Genomic DNA, 17,647 nt, shown 5'->3' with positions numbered 1-17,647 from the left:
CAAGAAGTCATTGTAGCTGTACTTTTGTCCCAAGCTCCTACTTATTTTTACCGAGTTCTTGTATATTCATGCACAGAGAAACCTTCTCCTTAAAAACATATTGCTTCCCATCTGTCTCTCTTTTGATACAACTGTTCTTCTCTCCCAAGGTTCACCAGTACTGGGTGGACGACATGTACCTCAACAATCGCCTGGCCCTTCCAGTCAACTCAAGCCCAGCCGTGATATTCGCTCGCCAGAACTTCCAGGATGTGAACGACCAGCTCAGGTATGCCAGAAGCCTACAACTTTGCCTCCAGTGCGAATGAAAGCATGTGGCCATGGGGAAGTGCACATCCATGTGTTCATGAATTCCAGCCAAGCTGTCAATCATTTGTTAAATAAGCCAATTTATGGAATGTACAACAAGGTCCAAAACTCACCCTTACTCTTCTGTTTGAGTTGGGACCCGCAATATGTTCTATAAGTGCTATTATCATCCCACTTGGCATGTGGACTTACCTAGACCATGGGCAGGCTGGTCTACCAAGAGCTTAATTTTAAAAAAACATACAAGTGCAGGGACCGGAAGAGTTTCATAGGAGAGCGTCATCTACACTGCCAAATGCCAGGGTTGCTGAATATCAAGGCTGACTGGTCCTGATTCCACCTCATGCATCTTGAAAATGAAATCTGGTCCCCAAAAATAAAGTGGCGTAGAAAGGGGGAGGTGATCCACCCCCAGTGGCACAAGTTTTGGGGAGGCACCCCTCCCCCACACTCCTACCTGCGGGACAGCAAATGCAGGGGACCACCCCGCAGGTAAGAGCGGCAAAAGGTCTCTCTACGCCACTGAAAAAATAAATGCTGGTACCCACTCTCAGAAGCCACCAGCAGAAATAAGTACTGAGTTTAGCTCTAGGAGACATCAGACTGGTCATGTCAGATGTCGCCTATTTGTCTGGTTTTTTAAAATTATTGATATTAGTATGATTACTATAATTTGACTTAAGTCCTTATGTCAACCAATTCCTGCTTCCAAGATCCACATCACAAACAACCTTCAGTGCTTAATTTGTAAAACAATAAATGCCAGGGCTCTTGTCAGGAGGCCACTGCAGCTTGCACCACACATTGCCCCTGTCATGCCGCCAATGATAGTAGCAACACACTACTAACCATCACACTCCTACAAGTTTGACATGTTGGGCTATTCCAGGCACCTAAAGCTATAAAAATGTCTTGGGCGCAGGTAATAGTTGTTTTTAATACATATTGAATTAATAATTAACTGTTGTTGTGGTCATCTCTGAATTAGTCAGACAGCGCCACCTTGTGGCAGACTGTCACAAGCCCTTGTTTTGATAATTAAGTGGCGGTGCAAGAGCATAGGAAACCACCAGCTCAAATTAAGCACTGCCTCCTCCCAAAAAAACAAGAAAAGGCAACATGTCAACAAAGAGTTACAAGCTGTTCATAAATATGAATTACTAAAGTGAAGCACAGTATGAACCTGACGATTCTTAGTGCTCAATTCAAATGTAGAAAAAGGTGCCAGCGCTCTAACGTTATCAACACTTTCTTACATTACTTCCTTGATTACTACTGGTCGGTAGATAACACCCACTAGAAGTAGAACATACCACACTGTGGTAAAATCCATTGCAACGGGCTACAGATGGAGGAAGACAGTTTTTTTCTAATATATTTTATTGTTATTTAAAATATGAAAGCAGTGCAATGGCAGCATTGAGCAGCGTTGCGCAGATTATGACAGAGCAGACAATAAATAGATTAAATGATCCATTTCTAATTCCATCATGGTACAATAAATTCCAACCAGAAACACTTCTGAAAAAATTCAAATTCCATGAACTCTGGCACACTCTACATTCCCCCAACCATGAATCCCAGCAACCACACTTACAGCAATACCAGGGTTTGTGAAATCAATCAACCCATGAGGTTCACAGGTACACTTAAATCCGTGAAAGTCAAACCTTTAGGTTCCTAACTTCACCACCTACAGTAGCACCAACCTGCCCAGCTAGATGTTGGGTGGTCGCGAGCTAAATTGATCCCCAATCCTCGCCCTCCAATGAGCATCCCACCTAATTTACTTTGCCCTTAAGTAATCTTAACAAGTGTATCAAATGGAGGACCTCCCCCAAGAAACTGGCAGTGTGTTAGTGTCATAACACAGGCCCCTGCAGCCCCCGTGGTGCGGGGGCCCCCAAGCCCCAGGGGGCCACCTCAGCACAGTATTTTGGAGGGAGAGCTCCTGACTGAGTCCGGAGGGGTGCCACAATGTACCTTGCAGGGGGGCCCTCTCAAGTTTCATTACGCCAGTGCAGCGAGATAACGTCTGCCATCCATTATCACTGATGCACTTAGTCCCAGTAGTCAGTGCTCATGGTAGCCTAATATTTGATGGATCAGTTAGTGATCTAACCATCTCTGCCCAAATTATGAGGTCCTCCGCTAGCCTGCCATATCACGAGCACGTTCCATCAATGACTCCTCTCTGTAGCCCTTTACACCATATTCTCAACCCATTTTTCAACCTCTGGCAACTGAGGGGGTCCTTACAATGGCGGAAAGATTGCCACCGTCGGCTGGCGGTGGTGATCATTCCGCCATTGTAATGAGAATTACCCACTGCCATATTTGGATGGCGGTGGGTATCGTGGCAGATGCAAAGTCCGTCCGTTACTTTTCTGCCGGTGACAATCGTTACGATTGCCTGACAGGCGGAGCTGGGCCACTAATATGGTGGCGGTGCCTAGCAGGTACCGTCCGCCATATTAGGATGTGGGTGCTGTAGAGACCTTTCCATAGCGGCAATGCTGCCATGGAAATGCTGGCGGGGATTGGCTTTGGGGGCCCGTTGCACGCCCCCTCTGTGAGGGAGGGTGGCGGGAGCACTGGGTACCCCCCTGCAGTTCCATGCACCACGTGGCAGGCACCACGTGGTGCCTGCCACGTGGTGCAGGGCAATGCTGTGCATGCTCTTTTACTATTGCGGACGGTGCTGCAGCCAGCAGCACTGTCCGCAATGGTAAAAGGCCAGGATGCACCCACCAGCGTGGCGGGCGCATCCTAATTGAGCTGGTGGGACCGCCGCACGTCTGGCGGTCAGTCCCATCACCATTAAGATGCCGGGCGTACTGATGTCCGCCCTCCATCATAATGAGCCCCTGAGTTCTAAGCCAATGAATAACTATCCTCCACTACTTGAGCACCACTAGTAACAGCTGAAATGTCCTGGCCGTTTTCCCTTTCTTCCTTTTGGAAAGATGTCCAAGCAAGCAGTGCCGAAATTTGAACTGTACGCTGGAGGTAAACTTAAAGCTGGTAGCAATTGCTTTATCATTGGTTGCAACTGAAAAACTGCTATACATTTCCTTCGTAATGTTTTTTTATAAAACTATTTCGAAGGAGAATCCTTAAACTTGTTCCCACACATTCAAAGCACTAGGCTCTCTTTTCTCCACCTGCACAAACCTGGGTGGTAACTGTGACACCAGTGCATATGGATACCGCCAGGTGCAGTATTCATAAGCTGCTTAATCACTGCACTATTCCACATTTTTGAGCTTAGAAGAGGGGGTCACACTGTGACAGCATGTTTTTCCCCATCCCCAGATGCACAAACTTAGAATGCGCAGGGTTTACTCACACGATTAGTGCCATGTTTTTCCACACCATGTTTTTAACCCACCATGGTATGTATTGCAGAAAGTGCCCTGGGGGTGCAACAGGGGTTTGTTTCTGCTTCTTGCATGCTGAGGCATTTTAGCATTTTAGAAGGGGTTGCATATAATTGTGTACCTCCCTTCCATTATATGGATTGTACCAGTACAAATGTGATGCCAACACGATTAAAAGGAAACATTTCCTCATTTGTATAGGAGCATGGCCTCCAGGGGGATCCCTGCAATCCCATCAAAGTGTGACCGGTTTGCCGCCAATAAATCACGGAGTGTCAGTTTGAAACAGTGGCCCTGTCTTTGACCAATGTGCTCTCCTTAGTGCAGGGTCGAAGTGTCAGAGTTAATTCCTGCACTCAAGATAGGGCACTTTTGTGTAATATGGTGCACCGCTGTGGTCTGCATTGGACTTACCTAACTAAGAGAGCTCTGTGGCGCAAGCAGGGGTAGTATGCTCGATATGTAATTTTGGCTCAGTTATAAACCCATTCTGGATTCAAACTTCTGTTTGTGCCCGAATCAGCAAATGCGTAGAAGCTAAATCTGTGCCGAACTTGAAAGCATCTGCCCCATTCTCTCTCTTTTGAGGCTTCCTAAAGTCAGTGGTGCAAGCGCGGAAATCGTTAACATTTTTCCACACGTAACGTCACCATAAAACATACTTAGAGAACCTGGAATTTTCATGCCTTCCTAAGTCAATGAATCTTTGCCACCGTATTGGAATGGAGCATTTCACATAAAATAGTCATCATTATTTTGATTTGCTTTTCAGTCAATAAAGAGAGAGGTTTGATGAAGTTTCAAAAGTTTATTTTCTCTTTAAGAGATTAGTCGGTATTTCGAATTTTTTATTCAGATTAGTCCAATGGATTCAATTACAGAAATTATCGAAAATAATTTTGGTTAGAACAAGCATAATAAATAACAGTGTGTTCCATAATGAAAGTAGTCCCTATTCTAAACTAAAGGACTTATCCTATTCTATTGAGTACCTGTAGAGAGTTCCCTTTGGCAAAAAGAAAGTAAATTCTGGAGCAAAGTCAGATAACTAAGAAAGGTAGAACTCCCCATAAAGGCAGGGCTTTAAGTGGACCGGGTCTGTGCACTGGCAGTTTTTTAAAGGGAGCCTCGTAATGGGTCTCTATCTGGCTCTGTTTTGTGCCCTGGCACAGGCAGTCCGTTTTTTCCCCGACTGCAGTGACAGCAGGCACATCGATATGCACTGCTCACACTGCTCACTTCTCATTAGTGTGCGCTGCTCACTTCAAACTAGTGGAAAAGTTCTGGCATGGCGTCAGGCCAAGTGAGCGTTGTAGGAGAAGGGAAATCCTTTAGAGAGAGCCATTTTCTCTCTGTATTTCCCTTCTCTTTTTGAAACTCAGGAGCAGCAACATTGTCTTGGTGTTACATGCAACTAACAACCACTGATAAAGGCAATAGTCCTGACTTGTAGGTATGATGTTACTTGCTGTATCATATATCTAGATGCACTGACAGAAACAGCAAGTCGGGCGGCACACTAAGCTAAGCACAGATTTTTAGCTTATGTGTTTTTAAGCCACGCCCTTAATTCTATTGGCTACGCCCCTTTGAGAAACCCTCCAGTTTTTTCATCCCGCTTAAAGCCCTGCATAAAGAGGAGTTCTGGAGGCTCAGTCAAGTACTCCAAACAGCTGCAGTAGCAACCGCTAAGACAGGTAGAAGGAAAGAACCACTGCAGTAGCTGTGATTGACATAAGGATAGTAAGTCTCCTCACTTAGAGCAAGGATAGTCAAAGAAAATCACTGTTAGCAATAGCTTATGGTAATTCGAGCTAGCACCATAAAATGTAAGGGGTATGGCAGTGTAGGAGTGCATAGAATGCCTTGACTCTCTAGCTAGGAACACATACTATATTGAAAAGCCACTAAACATGTTTCAAAAACGGGTGAATATGTCATCAACGTTGAATGGAAGAAGATCTTCCGATGGTCCATTGTCTTCATCCTCGATTCCCACGGTAAATGTCCATGCTGATATGAAGTCATTTAGATGTGGCTACAGCTTATTACAAAAAGATGCATCTACGAAGGTTCTCATGAGAACCTTTTTGCAAGCCTACTCTATTAGCTGCTTAGTGTCCCATCATGTAACAATGAGCTGTTCTATAATTCGAAACATTTAAACCTGGTATGTCCTAGTTAGATCACAAAATTTAAACTGCCACTAGTATTTTCTTTCATTAATACGCTTGTTTATTATAAATATGTGGCAGAGGAAGCAATCTAAATACAGTGAAATCATATGAAATGAGGAAAAGAGAAATACACTTTTCAGGAAGAAGCACATTTCATAATGAGGTCTGATTCTACAATTCAGTTGCAACATTAATTCATCTTTTGCAAAAGCATCTATATTCTTAAAGGGATAGAGCAGAATAAAAAAATAGTGAGGCCTAGCAGTGTGAGAGCGATAGAATTTAGAGCTTTTTGCAGAAATAAGCAGCATTGTCACTTTAGGACATTTAATAAAAGCACATTTTCCTAAAGTCTATTTTATTATACGTTCTTATGTTGACATTAAGGCACATTTCCATTTTAAGAGGTGGTACATTTTCCGTTCAATTTTTCAACTTCTCCATTCCCCCATCTTATGATTTATGAAATAATCACATCTCTACGTTTTCCATGTGAGTTCATTTCAGAGAGCACTTTCATTGTCAGTTCACTCTTGGCTTTTTCCTTTTAGGCCTCTGAATTTCAATGAGTTCAATATTCACAGAATAGTGAGGCCTAGCAGTGCGAGAACAATAGAAACAGGAGCTTTCTGCAGAAATAAGCAGCATTGTGACTTTTGCACATTAAATCAAAGCAAATTTTTTAGCAAGGGCACATTTCTACATTAATAAGTGGCACATTTTTCGTAAAAGTTTTCAACTTCCTCAGTGGAATATGGTTAAATACCCCTAAATACCCAGTAAAGGAGGTTAAATAAGGCATTTCTATGAAATATTTGGAATTTAAGTTTTTCCTTTAGGTTCTTCAACAAGCCCCTTGCCTCTGTCTCTGCATCACATGATGCGCTGACGGACAAAAATACTCACATCTCGAGCACGCCTTGCTCCTGCGTATTGCCAATAACTAGGTAGTGGCTTGCAACAGTGAAGAAAGCAGCGCACATGCCCTTTCTCAAGACACAGCCCCTTCATGCATTTTGTAAAGTATCCATTTACATGCACAGCAAATACCACAGGCAGATTAATGTTCCATTGCATGCACGTTGACACCAACACTTTAAGGACTTACATGCTTGTTTTTTGCTTTTTTGTGCCAGTATGTATGTTTTGGTATTTTACCTTGATCCGGGCTTCTAGGGGAGCAAAATAGTACTGCATATTACGTGCGGGTATTCTAGATACAAAATCGTGTACATTAAGTGGGTATTTACATTGCTTAACTGCTTCTCACGTGTACATATGCATTTCAAGTCACTTACATTTTACGCAAAGGGCGATTAAGTACATAATCATGCTCTTTTGCACTCCAGTTAAGTCCAGGCCATGATTTGAACTCACGTCCATAGTGTCCTTCACAGACAGCTTAGCTGGAGGACCAAATGCTAAAGGTTCTTCCTTAAAAGGTCCATTTTGCTCATATCTTCTTTTTTTCTATGATTATGCAAAGATGTGTACGGTATGCTTTGTTTTTTGTTATACAATGTGTTTTGTTTTTTTGTCCAAGCTTGCCTTTTCTCTTTCTTGCATTTGAAATTTAACAAAAGGTGCATTGTATTTCCCCGTAGAGTTCCATTCTTTTTCTTCTTTTTCCATTCATTGGGAATAACAACTCTTCAGTGTAAGTCAGCGTATGTTACAGATTGTCACACAAGGAAATGGGTAACAGCAAGTAATATTGTGAGAGGGAGGTTTTTTTTAGTCATAGCGAGGAGTTGGTGATGCTCTCAGTACAACTTGATGTTCATTAAATGGTTAGAGTCCCCAAGAAGGGCTGTAGGAAAATCCGACCCAGATCTGGTACTATTATGGTCAATCTAGGCTACAAGATGATCTATCAAGAGCAGCAACTAAACATAACATTTTCTCCTTTAGTGGCAGCGCAATATATATATATATATATATATATATATATTTATATATATATATATATATATATATATATAAATATATATATATATATATATATATATATATATATATATATATATATATATATATATATATATATATATATATATATATTCCAGACTTAGAAACAATGCCACTCAATTAAGTAACCAAGAACTCTAACTCCTCAAGATAGAGTTTAATATGCATGGAATGATCCCTCATTGGGCATCTTGTCAAACTACGGATGGTGAAGAATTGTGTTGTGTGACATATCACTCAGCCGGGTCCTGCTCTTTGTTGCCTATAAACAACCAAAAGACAGACAGCTACTGACAATCATGACAAGACCACCCACCACGTTCAAGGAGAATGGGTTTTTGTATACATGGACCGTGTGATGTTAACTTCCGGTATAGCCAGGGATATCTTGAGGTTTTTTTTAACCCTACTTCAGGATTAGCATTATATGTGTAGCTTTCTGATATTTCTCAGAGTTACTCGTAGCATCCTTCTCCCTACACTCCCCCTTACCAAGGTTTTGTTCGTGCCCTGGGGCGGAGTTACTACACTGTGTTACTTATGATATAATGGTAGATTTGGAAAGCCTTGCTTCCTCGGTTTTTGACTTAACATTAAAGACAGAATATGCTTTATGTTTATGCTACATAATAAAAAGACCTTAAAATAGTCCCAAAAAGCAGACCAAATGCATACTATGAGAGAACATGAGATAGAGTCCAAACCAAACAAAAGAAATGTATAATGGTTTTAAAAGATTTTTTGTAGGCAGCAATGGTTTCTTTTTTCAAAATCTTAAAGCATTTTTCACTCAAGTATTTCATACTGATCTAAAACCTTTTTCTGAAATAAAATAACCCAATATGGTCAAATAACGAAAATGTAATGCAATTCTTATAAAAAATAATCACATTACACAGCACAGGCTGTTGACCCTTTCTAGGAAGAAAAAGTGACTTTCTAATGCATTAGACCAGGAAGAATCTGCAGCTCAGATGTACCATTAAAGGAAAAAGAGCCATATAATGGAGTCTGGAACCCAGGTACCATTTGCCTATGTGCAGAGTGCAGCGCAGTGTGCACACCAGTGCCATGAAATCCAAAGAAATAGCAAGGCCAACTGCACACGTGTACACTGCCAGTGTGTGCACCAGTGCAGGAGAGGGTCAGCTCAAATACACAGAGCTTACCGACACTGCATGACTTTGTGCTACAGGCTTCCATAATACCTTGGAATGTGGGAAAAGGTTCAGTCTGCACCCCCTCTCATGGGGTCCTCCAAGCAACCCGTGTCCCCCTTCAGAGAGGGGTGCAGTGTGATTACACTTCCCATGGGGGCGCAGAGTCCGTATTTAATGGTGCATGCCTCCTTAAAAAGATATTTGGGGTGACAAGCTGCCTAAATATATCCTAGTGGTGGTGAACAATCAGTGTATCCCTTAGGGGGCAGCAAGGTTCCTAATTTACATTAGGCCAGGGATCAAGATTCTGATATATAAGAGGGCAATGATTAATTGAAAAGTCATTAGACATGTAAGTTGAGGAGCAGGAGTTGTGTCAAAGCTAAGTGAGTTTTACAGATGAGTATTGAAAGAGAGATAGGAAGGGGCCAGTCTTAATTTGAAAGGAATATCACTCCAGACCTTGGAGGTGAAGACAAAGAAAGAACATAATAACGTGGAAGTCTGATTTCATTGTTTACCTTTAAGTAAAATATAACTTGGCTTGCAATGATGCGTCTATTTCCCTGATATCATGAGCATCTTCCCTATGTAGCGAGGTGTGTTAAGTTTCAATACCTTAAAAATGATATAGGCAGACATGAGTATCCACAAGACTGGACAGGGAGCTAATTAAGTTTGATTAGTACTTGTATAATGAGAACAAATGTCTTCACAACTGTTAACAATCTCGCAGCAGTTTTCAAGGATAGCGTATAGCTGGGGTCACCTAACCGACAGGAAGGATAGTGAGTTGAGCAATCTCATATTACAGCCGTGAAATGACTAATGCATGCATTGTTTTTTTAGATGATCATTAGGTATAACATTCTTAAATGAATTCAAGAATATTATTTAGACTAGCCACCTTTTACCACAGCATTGATGCTTGGATCTGTCTGAGCCTATTGTTAAGTGTGATACCAGGGAATTTGCATTGTGTAACATTTTAGAGGACAGACCAGCTTCTTGGCGTTTAGTCTGTAAGTCCACAGCTAAATTATTGTTGACATCGCACAAGACCTGAGAGAACCTGACCTCAACAGGACCTGCTTCGTAGTACTTTTTTCTTTCACCTAAGAAGGAGGAAGGGTTCAGAGAGAGACTGAGAGAGCGAGGGAGACACAGCTGGGCTCTTCCAATAATTTCAATGGTGCACAGGATGGTAGAATGTTTCTAATTTGAAGACACCGATTTAGACACAGTACTGCAAGTCGAGAGGAAACGTCAGAAAATAATCCCTATGGAAGTCCCTCAAAGTTCACAGCAGCATGCTTCTATCTGGATATTATATGGTGGGTACTGGGGACTTATGACTACAAGGTGATCTGTGCTGCAGGAAGCCTGAAAGTCAAAATCACCTTTAATGTTGGCAGTCTGGGTCTGTGGCAGAAGTGACATGGAACTGAAGATAATGCGTTTGACTGGACCAGAAGAGGCATCTGTAAGGAGAGTGGGAAAGAATGTTAGGGAAGTTGACACAGAATCAGACTCAGGGGTCACAGTATATGGTCGGCAGCATTGGCAAAAATATGGCACATTGTTTGTAATGTTTCGGCAGAGGGACATCAATGGCAAAGTGCTAGCCCTAGCAATGGATGTAATTTTTGACATATGAGAGTACTCATAGGAAATGTAAAAAACAAAATGGGATCAACTTATGGGGCCGGTTGAGTTTTAATTGCTTGGCAAACCATGGAAGGACTAGAAATATTTAATGAGTGTCTTTTCAGAGCCAATGGCTTTTTAGAAAAGTTATGTGAAAATTATGCTTTAAAATGTACTATTAGAGCCTGTTTCTTTCACTATTTTCTCAAAGGAGAGAATCTCACAACCCCGCATACCCCCCCCCCCGCAGACCTCCCCCCCTATAAGTCAAACTCACTTACATCCATAACCTACTACAAATCAGGTAAATGTTCCCTTGTCATATCATCAGTCAAAGGTCATATGATATCACTTCCTGTGATGTCAGTAAGGTCAAAGGTTATATGATGTACTTTAGCTACCTCAAGCATTTTGGTGAATCAACATCCATGCCTCAAACATATCAAAAGTTACTAGAAACACGCCACTAGTGGTGCCATCAGCAATGGCTCCTTTGTAAAGGTAATTCGTCATCTTTCAGTGATGATTTCTATATTCCGGTGTTAAATAAGTAGCAATGAGTGAAACTTTGTCCAAGTAGTATTAATGTGTGTTAAAATGATGAAGTAACAGAATAATATTGCCAGAAACGATGCCGCATTATGCTGCATAGTTGCCTTTTTTGCTGGGTAAGTCAGTCAACCGTGTTGCATATTTGGTCCGTTGTTGCATAATCAAAACCACATGAAGACTGCAACTGAGATGATAACCAAGAGGAAGTGGACGGGAACACTACAGGGAAGCAAGCAGGGGAGCTGGTTCACTTTAACCAAAAGACATGATGAGGTAGAAGATATGACAGGGAGGGGTGGTATGGATATAGACAGGACAAAAGAAGATTATTTTAATTTTCTTAACTATAGAAAAATATATAGGGTGATCATGTAATGGTTTATGTTTGCTATAGGAATTAAGGCAAACACAACAAGATGAAGGACAGAGTCCTGAAACTTTTCAACCACTCACCACCAGTCAACAGACCTAGGTTGTATCCATTGTTCTTTAGCTCACTTCGCCACCCAGTTTGGACACAGCCATATGCAAATCATTCTTCACCCTGCTCCTCATGGGAACAGTCCAGCCCGAACTGCCAGGCCAGGTCCTTCCTGGACCAGAAACAAGCAGCTGGGGACTGATTTCGGGGTATCACCCCTCACCAGCCAGGCTAGCCTTAATCCAGTGGCACAACTATAAAAATCAGCATAAATCCAACAGCTCGAACTATTTGTTGTTCATTCCTTTTTTATTAATTATCGTGGACCCATTTCAACTAAAAAACGAAATGGCGTTATGACAGAAAAGAAGGGTAATTGAGGGAAGATTGATAGAGCACTAAATAAAAAAAGATGTCAAAAATACCCTAGAAACCCCCACCCATGCCAACCACTGCATCTAAATGCATAGTGGGTGGAAAATAAGTATATACACAAGGACTAAATACGGTAATATTCTTACAATACATAGTGTAGATATGATTCGAATGCAAATGCAACCAATCCAACGTTGAAGATTTTTTCTTTCTTCAATCGGTCATCAAACAAAAAACACACAGCCAGCCAACACGTGTTTCATCAGAGAAACAGTGTTCTCCGACTCTTCAGGGCTCTGTGGCTGAATCCAAGATCAGTGATATCCCAACGCCTGTGATAATTCCAACCCGGTTAGGGTATATTAGGTCTTGGCGGAACAGTAGTTAATCCAGAATCAAAGTGCGAGCTAATGAATGAAAAGTGTAGGTCCTGACGCCAGTACGGATAGAAGAAGGGAATCCTCCCAACTGTCGCTATCACGTGTAGAGGATTATATTCGACCCCGATCAAACCCGGTAATGCACGTGTGCGTGCTATCCAATATTTTTACTCCGATGAAGTTCAGGCGCCTGGCGTCTACGATTCAAACCGGGAGTGGGCCACGTAATAGTGACAGTTGGGAGGATTCCTGTCTTCTATCCGTACTCGCATCAGGACCTCACTTTTCATTTATTAGCTTGCACTTTGATTCTGGATTAACTACTGTTCCGCCAAGACCTAATATACCCTAACCGGGTCGGAATTATCACCGGCGTTGGGATATCACTGATCTTGGATTCAGCCACAGAGCCCTGAAGCATCGGAGAACACTGTTTCTTTGATGAAACACGTGTCGGCTGGCTGTGTGTTCTTTGTTTGATGACCGATTAAAGAAAGAAAAAGACTTCAACGTTGGATTAGTTGCATTTGCTTTCGAATCATATCTACACTATGTATTGTTATATTGTATGAGTGCGCGGGTCTGCTGCTATTTGTATTTGTCTTTGGATTCTCCTTCACAGTTTAAGGGGTTTGAGGGTCTCCCCTTCCCTGTCAGCACCATACCAATTGTGTCCACCCTAATACCTTACGTAAATACTAGCTGAGCGCCACTACTTCCTGTCTACGAAAATCCTGTTCACTTTAACCATTGTACCGTAATATTCTGTCAAGGAATAAAGGTAACAAGTTTGTTGATGGCCCTTGTATCTGGTTAAAACCCAAGTTGAAGGTCAGCGCTTCTTGTTCCTTGAGGCTTATGCCTTCTTTGACTGTTCAGATGTTGCACTCTGTGGCTTCCAATCTTCTAATGGATGCCTGTTCTCAATCATAAACATTAATTTAATTTGCTGAGGCTGGCATGCCGCCAGCTAGTTCTTTGCAGATAGGCCTTCCACTGGGAAGTCATGTTCATTTCCCTGAGTGCTCATCTGATTGACGCTTTACCATTTTGAATATCTATGTATCAAACAAGGGCAGGAGTAGGCGAGTCACAAGATGGCCGCCAATTACACTTTACATCCATCAGCTAAATTCAGGGCAACGGGAATTTTTGAAGCGCTCTCAGCATCACATTCAAAGGTCAAAACAGTTTTCGATCTGTTTAAGTGCCCTTTCCTGTGAGTTACTTCGCCCCACTATTTAAGCATGCTTTAATGTGGAGGATGTTTGCATTTTTGGTGCAACCAAATAACAATGTGAAATTTGTATTCATCATGATGCACTTTGAAGTTCATATAATATCTGTGACATAATTTTTAGGTGTTTCTGATGAATATATTCTTCAGTTGTTCAGACACCGCCTGCATCTAGACATCCTGGAAAACTAGAAAACTTCCAATAGAAGGATTCATAATTTTTATGAAACCCACGAAAAAAGCAGATTTTATCCTAAAACCCCTACTCCTAGCCACGGTTCCTGAAGGATAAGTATATGCATGATCAACATGCGTGCAATGTGAAATTACTACATGTTTTATCTTCCAAAAACATGTCTACTACTTCTAATTCCGGAGAAGGATGTTATGATAATAAATAAGTTATGGGTAGCATAGTAATGAGAAATCCCATGTGGCATGCAAGGGTGTGGTCAAAGGACCTAAATCTAGGCAAGGAAGGCTAGCCCGCCGCACAAACAATTAATATATATGTTAGCATAACCAGGACGGTTTTTTCTTCTACTTTTGTCAGAAGCTCTTTCTTCTCATGATCAAATAGATCAGTTGTGAGCAGGAAAATACCTATTGGCGATAATAATATAAAATCTGCACTTACTGGGACGTTACTTTTGAATGCTTCATGTAAGACACTATATTTATGGCAGACCATATTTTTGTCAATAATATACTGACATACAAATCTTGGGAAATGATATTCTGACCTCTAGGATTAGATGATAATCTCCAAATCCTACTTCAAAGACAAGATTAGGAGGTTATTCAGGTTGTCAGTCTTAGAGTAACAGTGGCAATTTGAGGGTGGCTCCAAATTGTGGCACAGGGACGCATGGACCGGTCTACAGTTATAAAAGGGAGGACATGCACACTATGTCCATATCTGAGGTGGCAGTCCATGGGGTGTTAACCGTAGATATTCAACACACAGCACTTTGTAAGCTCTTGACTTTCATCTCTCAGGGGATGTGGCTGTTAACAGTGGAGTGGGATATAGAATTTGACTCTAAGATTTGTCAGTGGTGAAACACAAGTGAAATGACTGTGGCAATTGAAGGGTATAAAATGATCTGTGATACTGCACGTCAGGTGTAGTGCATTCTCTTTGTCTTGGGAATGGTCTCAGTGTGGAATGTTGTGATTGCTTGCCAGTGGTCTTCATTTAACCTAGGTTCATCTCTCCTTTCCCATGAATTGATACTCCCCTTCACTAATCTAAGGATTATTACAACTTCTGATTAGCTGATAAGAGTCCGGCAGAATGATGACACTCATAAGACGAGTTATGTTCTCCTCCCAGCAGCATGAAGAGGCACATAGATGGCAAGTAAACTTGTGTAGGGTTTCTTCTGAGTGCATAGAACAAATGATGGGATGAAGATTGCCAATAAACATTTCCAAATAGAGATTGAGGAAATTTTGATTCTATTGTCCAAAATTGTATACCATCAAATACACCAATCAAGTGTTATGAGAACTGGGAGTTCAAGAGAATCCCCTAAAGGGGAAACCAGACCACTGCTGTACCACTATTTTATTTCCAACCATCTATGGTTCTTCAAGGTATGGTAGAATCAGTTTCTTCTAGTTTTTTTAGGCTGCAGTGGCTACATACAAATGGTTCAGTAGTAAACACTTAAGGAAACCCTGTCCTCTTTCGATTGGACATGAACCATCAGTGTGCATCTTCTGCGGTACAGTAAGATATGAACGAAAAGTCATTATGTGACTATATAAAACCAAATATAAAGAAAACTAGAATAACAAATGTGATGAAGAAATTTGCTAATTACATATTTGTATTTTAAGTTCTGTGGGAGAAATTCTTAACACTGCAATCATACCTTTTTAATAGTAGAGACTCAAGCCCGGTGGGATTGACTCACATGGGCTGGGCTCATGGTCTCGGTACAGTTAGGAAATGTATTGGTTGAGGTAAGTATTTCCTTTAACGATAGATTTAGACTTCAGTTTAAGTTTAGGTTAATTGTTGTAGTTGTAGATGTGATTAGGATGGTATTTGGAGTTAGGACTGTAATAAGACCGAGGGTTATGGTCAGGATTCTCAGATGTTCTGAATTCTGCCATTTGTCACAGGCTGGCAATACGAGTGGCCAATTAAAACCTATGTGGTCTGCAACTCCTGATACCCACAGCTAGCATCCACAAAGAATCTGTACCTTGAGGTTTGACGACGAGAACAACAAGCCACTTTTCGGCCAGCTTGTTTTGGGCCTTATGATGGTTTCGTCATAATTGTCAATGCAATATAAAATGCTAATTTGTCATATAGCGTTCACATATTTCGTCTTTTTTGTGTAATTGCGTGTCATTATCCCTCTATAGACCTGTGAGATAATTAATTGCCCATGTCCCTTTTTTGTGTTTCTAAGGTTTTCTGCCAACCTCATCTCAGGAGTGCTCGATTACAAAGCTCTACTGGACATGTGAGTAAACTATGAGTTTGAGGTTGCTAGCGGGGGTTACAAGGACAATGTTATGTAAATTAAGTGCCGTACATAAAAGATTTTTCCCTTTTGTGCACTAAATGCAATTTGGGATTGCAAACTTTACTGATTTTGCCATTTTGTATAGTGCCGCACTATGCTTTAATAAAAAATTAATTGCTCTCAGAAAGCATTTTGAGAATATAGGCTAACTTATGGACATAAGGCGCCACCTAGCAATGGCTCCGGCATATTTTTCAGTAAAGTTACAGGATTGGGTTCCTGATATTGGTGGCAGGGCCTGGGGAAGTGGATCCGGTGAGATACCAGGCAGTATGAAAGCCCACGCTCTATCTGTCATCCTAGGGTGAAGGGGGTATATCTCATTTGAATGGGTAGTCCACCTTAAAAGTCTATACGCCAAAGTCTTTCCTATACAGTGTGATGTTCAAGTTCCACTTGAAGGAGAAACATTTTGGCAGGATTCCAACAAATAGTCGAGCATGTTTGAGAGCGATGGGTCTATTACTTTAATTACCAACTGAGACTGCATCTAAGTTCTCAGGTTATAGCAGACTAATAAGGCTATGCCTTCTTCCGGTATGCTTTGTACATGATGCGCAGCAGCATAGACATAGCCCTATGCTCCACTGAGAGTCAATGTGGAGACATCAGAGCCCTGGTTGACCTTCTTCAATCCCAGGCATATTCAAGGTTTTTGTCTTTGATTGAAATCCATTATAGGCAAAGTTACAATATTCGATCATGGATAGAATCAGAGATCTTATTTTTCTGCTTGATGGTCCATCCATGGGAGAAGCAGTAGCTTCCTAAGCTTGACAACTTGGAAGGCGGCACCATGGCCAGTAGCATTTGCCTGCGGTATAACTTACACGTCAGAAATAAAAATAACCTTGAGGTTTCTTGCTTTCTATACCACAGACGTGGAAGCATCCAGGGCGATAGGGGAAGTGGGTCTCGCTGTTTCTGCAGGGAATGAGTTCTTCAAGTGTAGCTTTCTTTAAGCAGAGGCATTGGCTTTCATTGAATGGAGGATGTGGTTGAGATGTTTGACGAATTTGTCAGACTAGCCTTCAGTCCTTTGACAAGCTGTCGACCGCCACAGTTTGAACTTCATTGTCAAAGGTCATTCAGGGTAGCTGAGGCAGTATGAAAGTTTTAAATATGAGTCGCGATAGGGCTGAGGCCATGAGAACCGTGCAAATCCCATTCCATGATGGTTGGAGGATGTGGTCCTCCGTATTTGCTGGATGTCATTGTTAGGAAATGAGCAGCTCCAGTCCCAAAAAGTGCCGGAACCCCTAACCCATGGTCACAGGGGTTCAGCAGAGTAGATGGTCCATTTTATTATAGGCTGCCAAAGGATAGCTTCATGTGAGGGTACACATCTATTGCCAGTAGGCGAGGGAGGCAGCATCATTAGAATGTGAAGAGACACCTATATGATGAGTATGCGAAAGACACATCTATGGCCAGAATGTGAGCAGATAACCATATTAAAAAATATGAGAAGACACTCCAAATTGGTGCACCTTGA

At 41.6% G+C, this 17,647-nt stretch overlaps 1 protein-coding gene across 1 annotated transcript in view; it reads left to right on the top strand.

Annotated features, from left to right (window-relative positions):
* The window catches only part of CHAT (choline O-acetyltransferase), a 320,287-nt gene that overhangs the window by 62,788 nt on the left and 239,852 nt on the right, over positions 1-17,647 (top strand). The window contains exons 2-3 of the mRNA XM_078641120.1: positions 150-268; positions 16,036-16,089. Coding sequence (XP_078497246.1) covers positions 150-268; positions 16,036-16,089 — 173 coding nt within the window. The remainder of the gene's footprint in view (positions 1-149; positions 269-16,035; positions 16,090-17,647) is intronic.

Source organism: Lissotriton helveticus, chromosome 5_1, assembly GCF_964261635.1.
Source record: "Lissotriton helveticus chromosome 5_1, aLisHel1.1, whole genome shotgun sequence".
NCBI lineage: Eukaryota > Metazoa > Chordata > Amphibia > Caudata > Salamandridae > Lissotriton > Lissotriton helveticus.
Note: the sequence above shows the minus strand (reverse complement) of the source record. Positions and strands in the feature narration are given on the sequence as shown.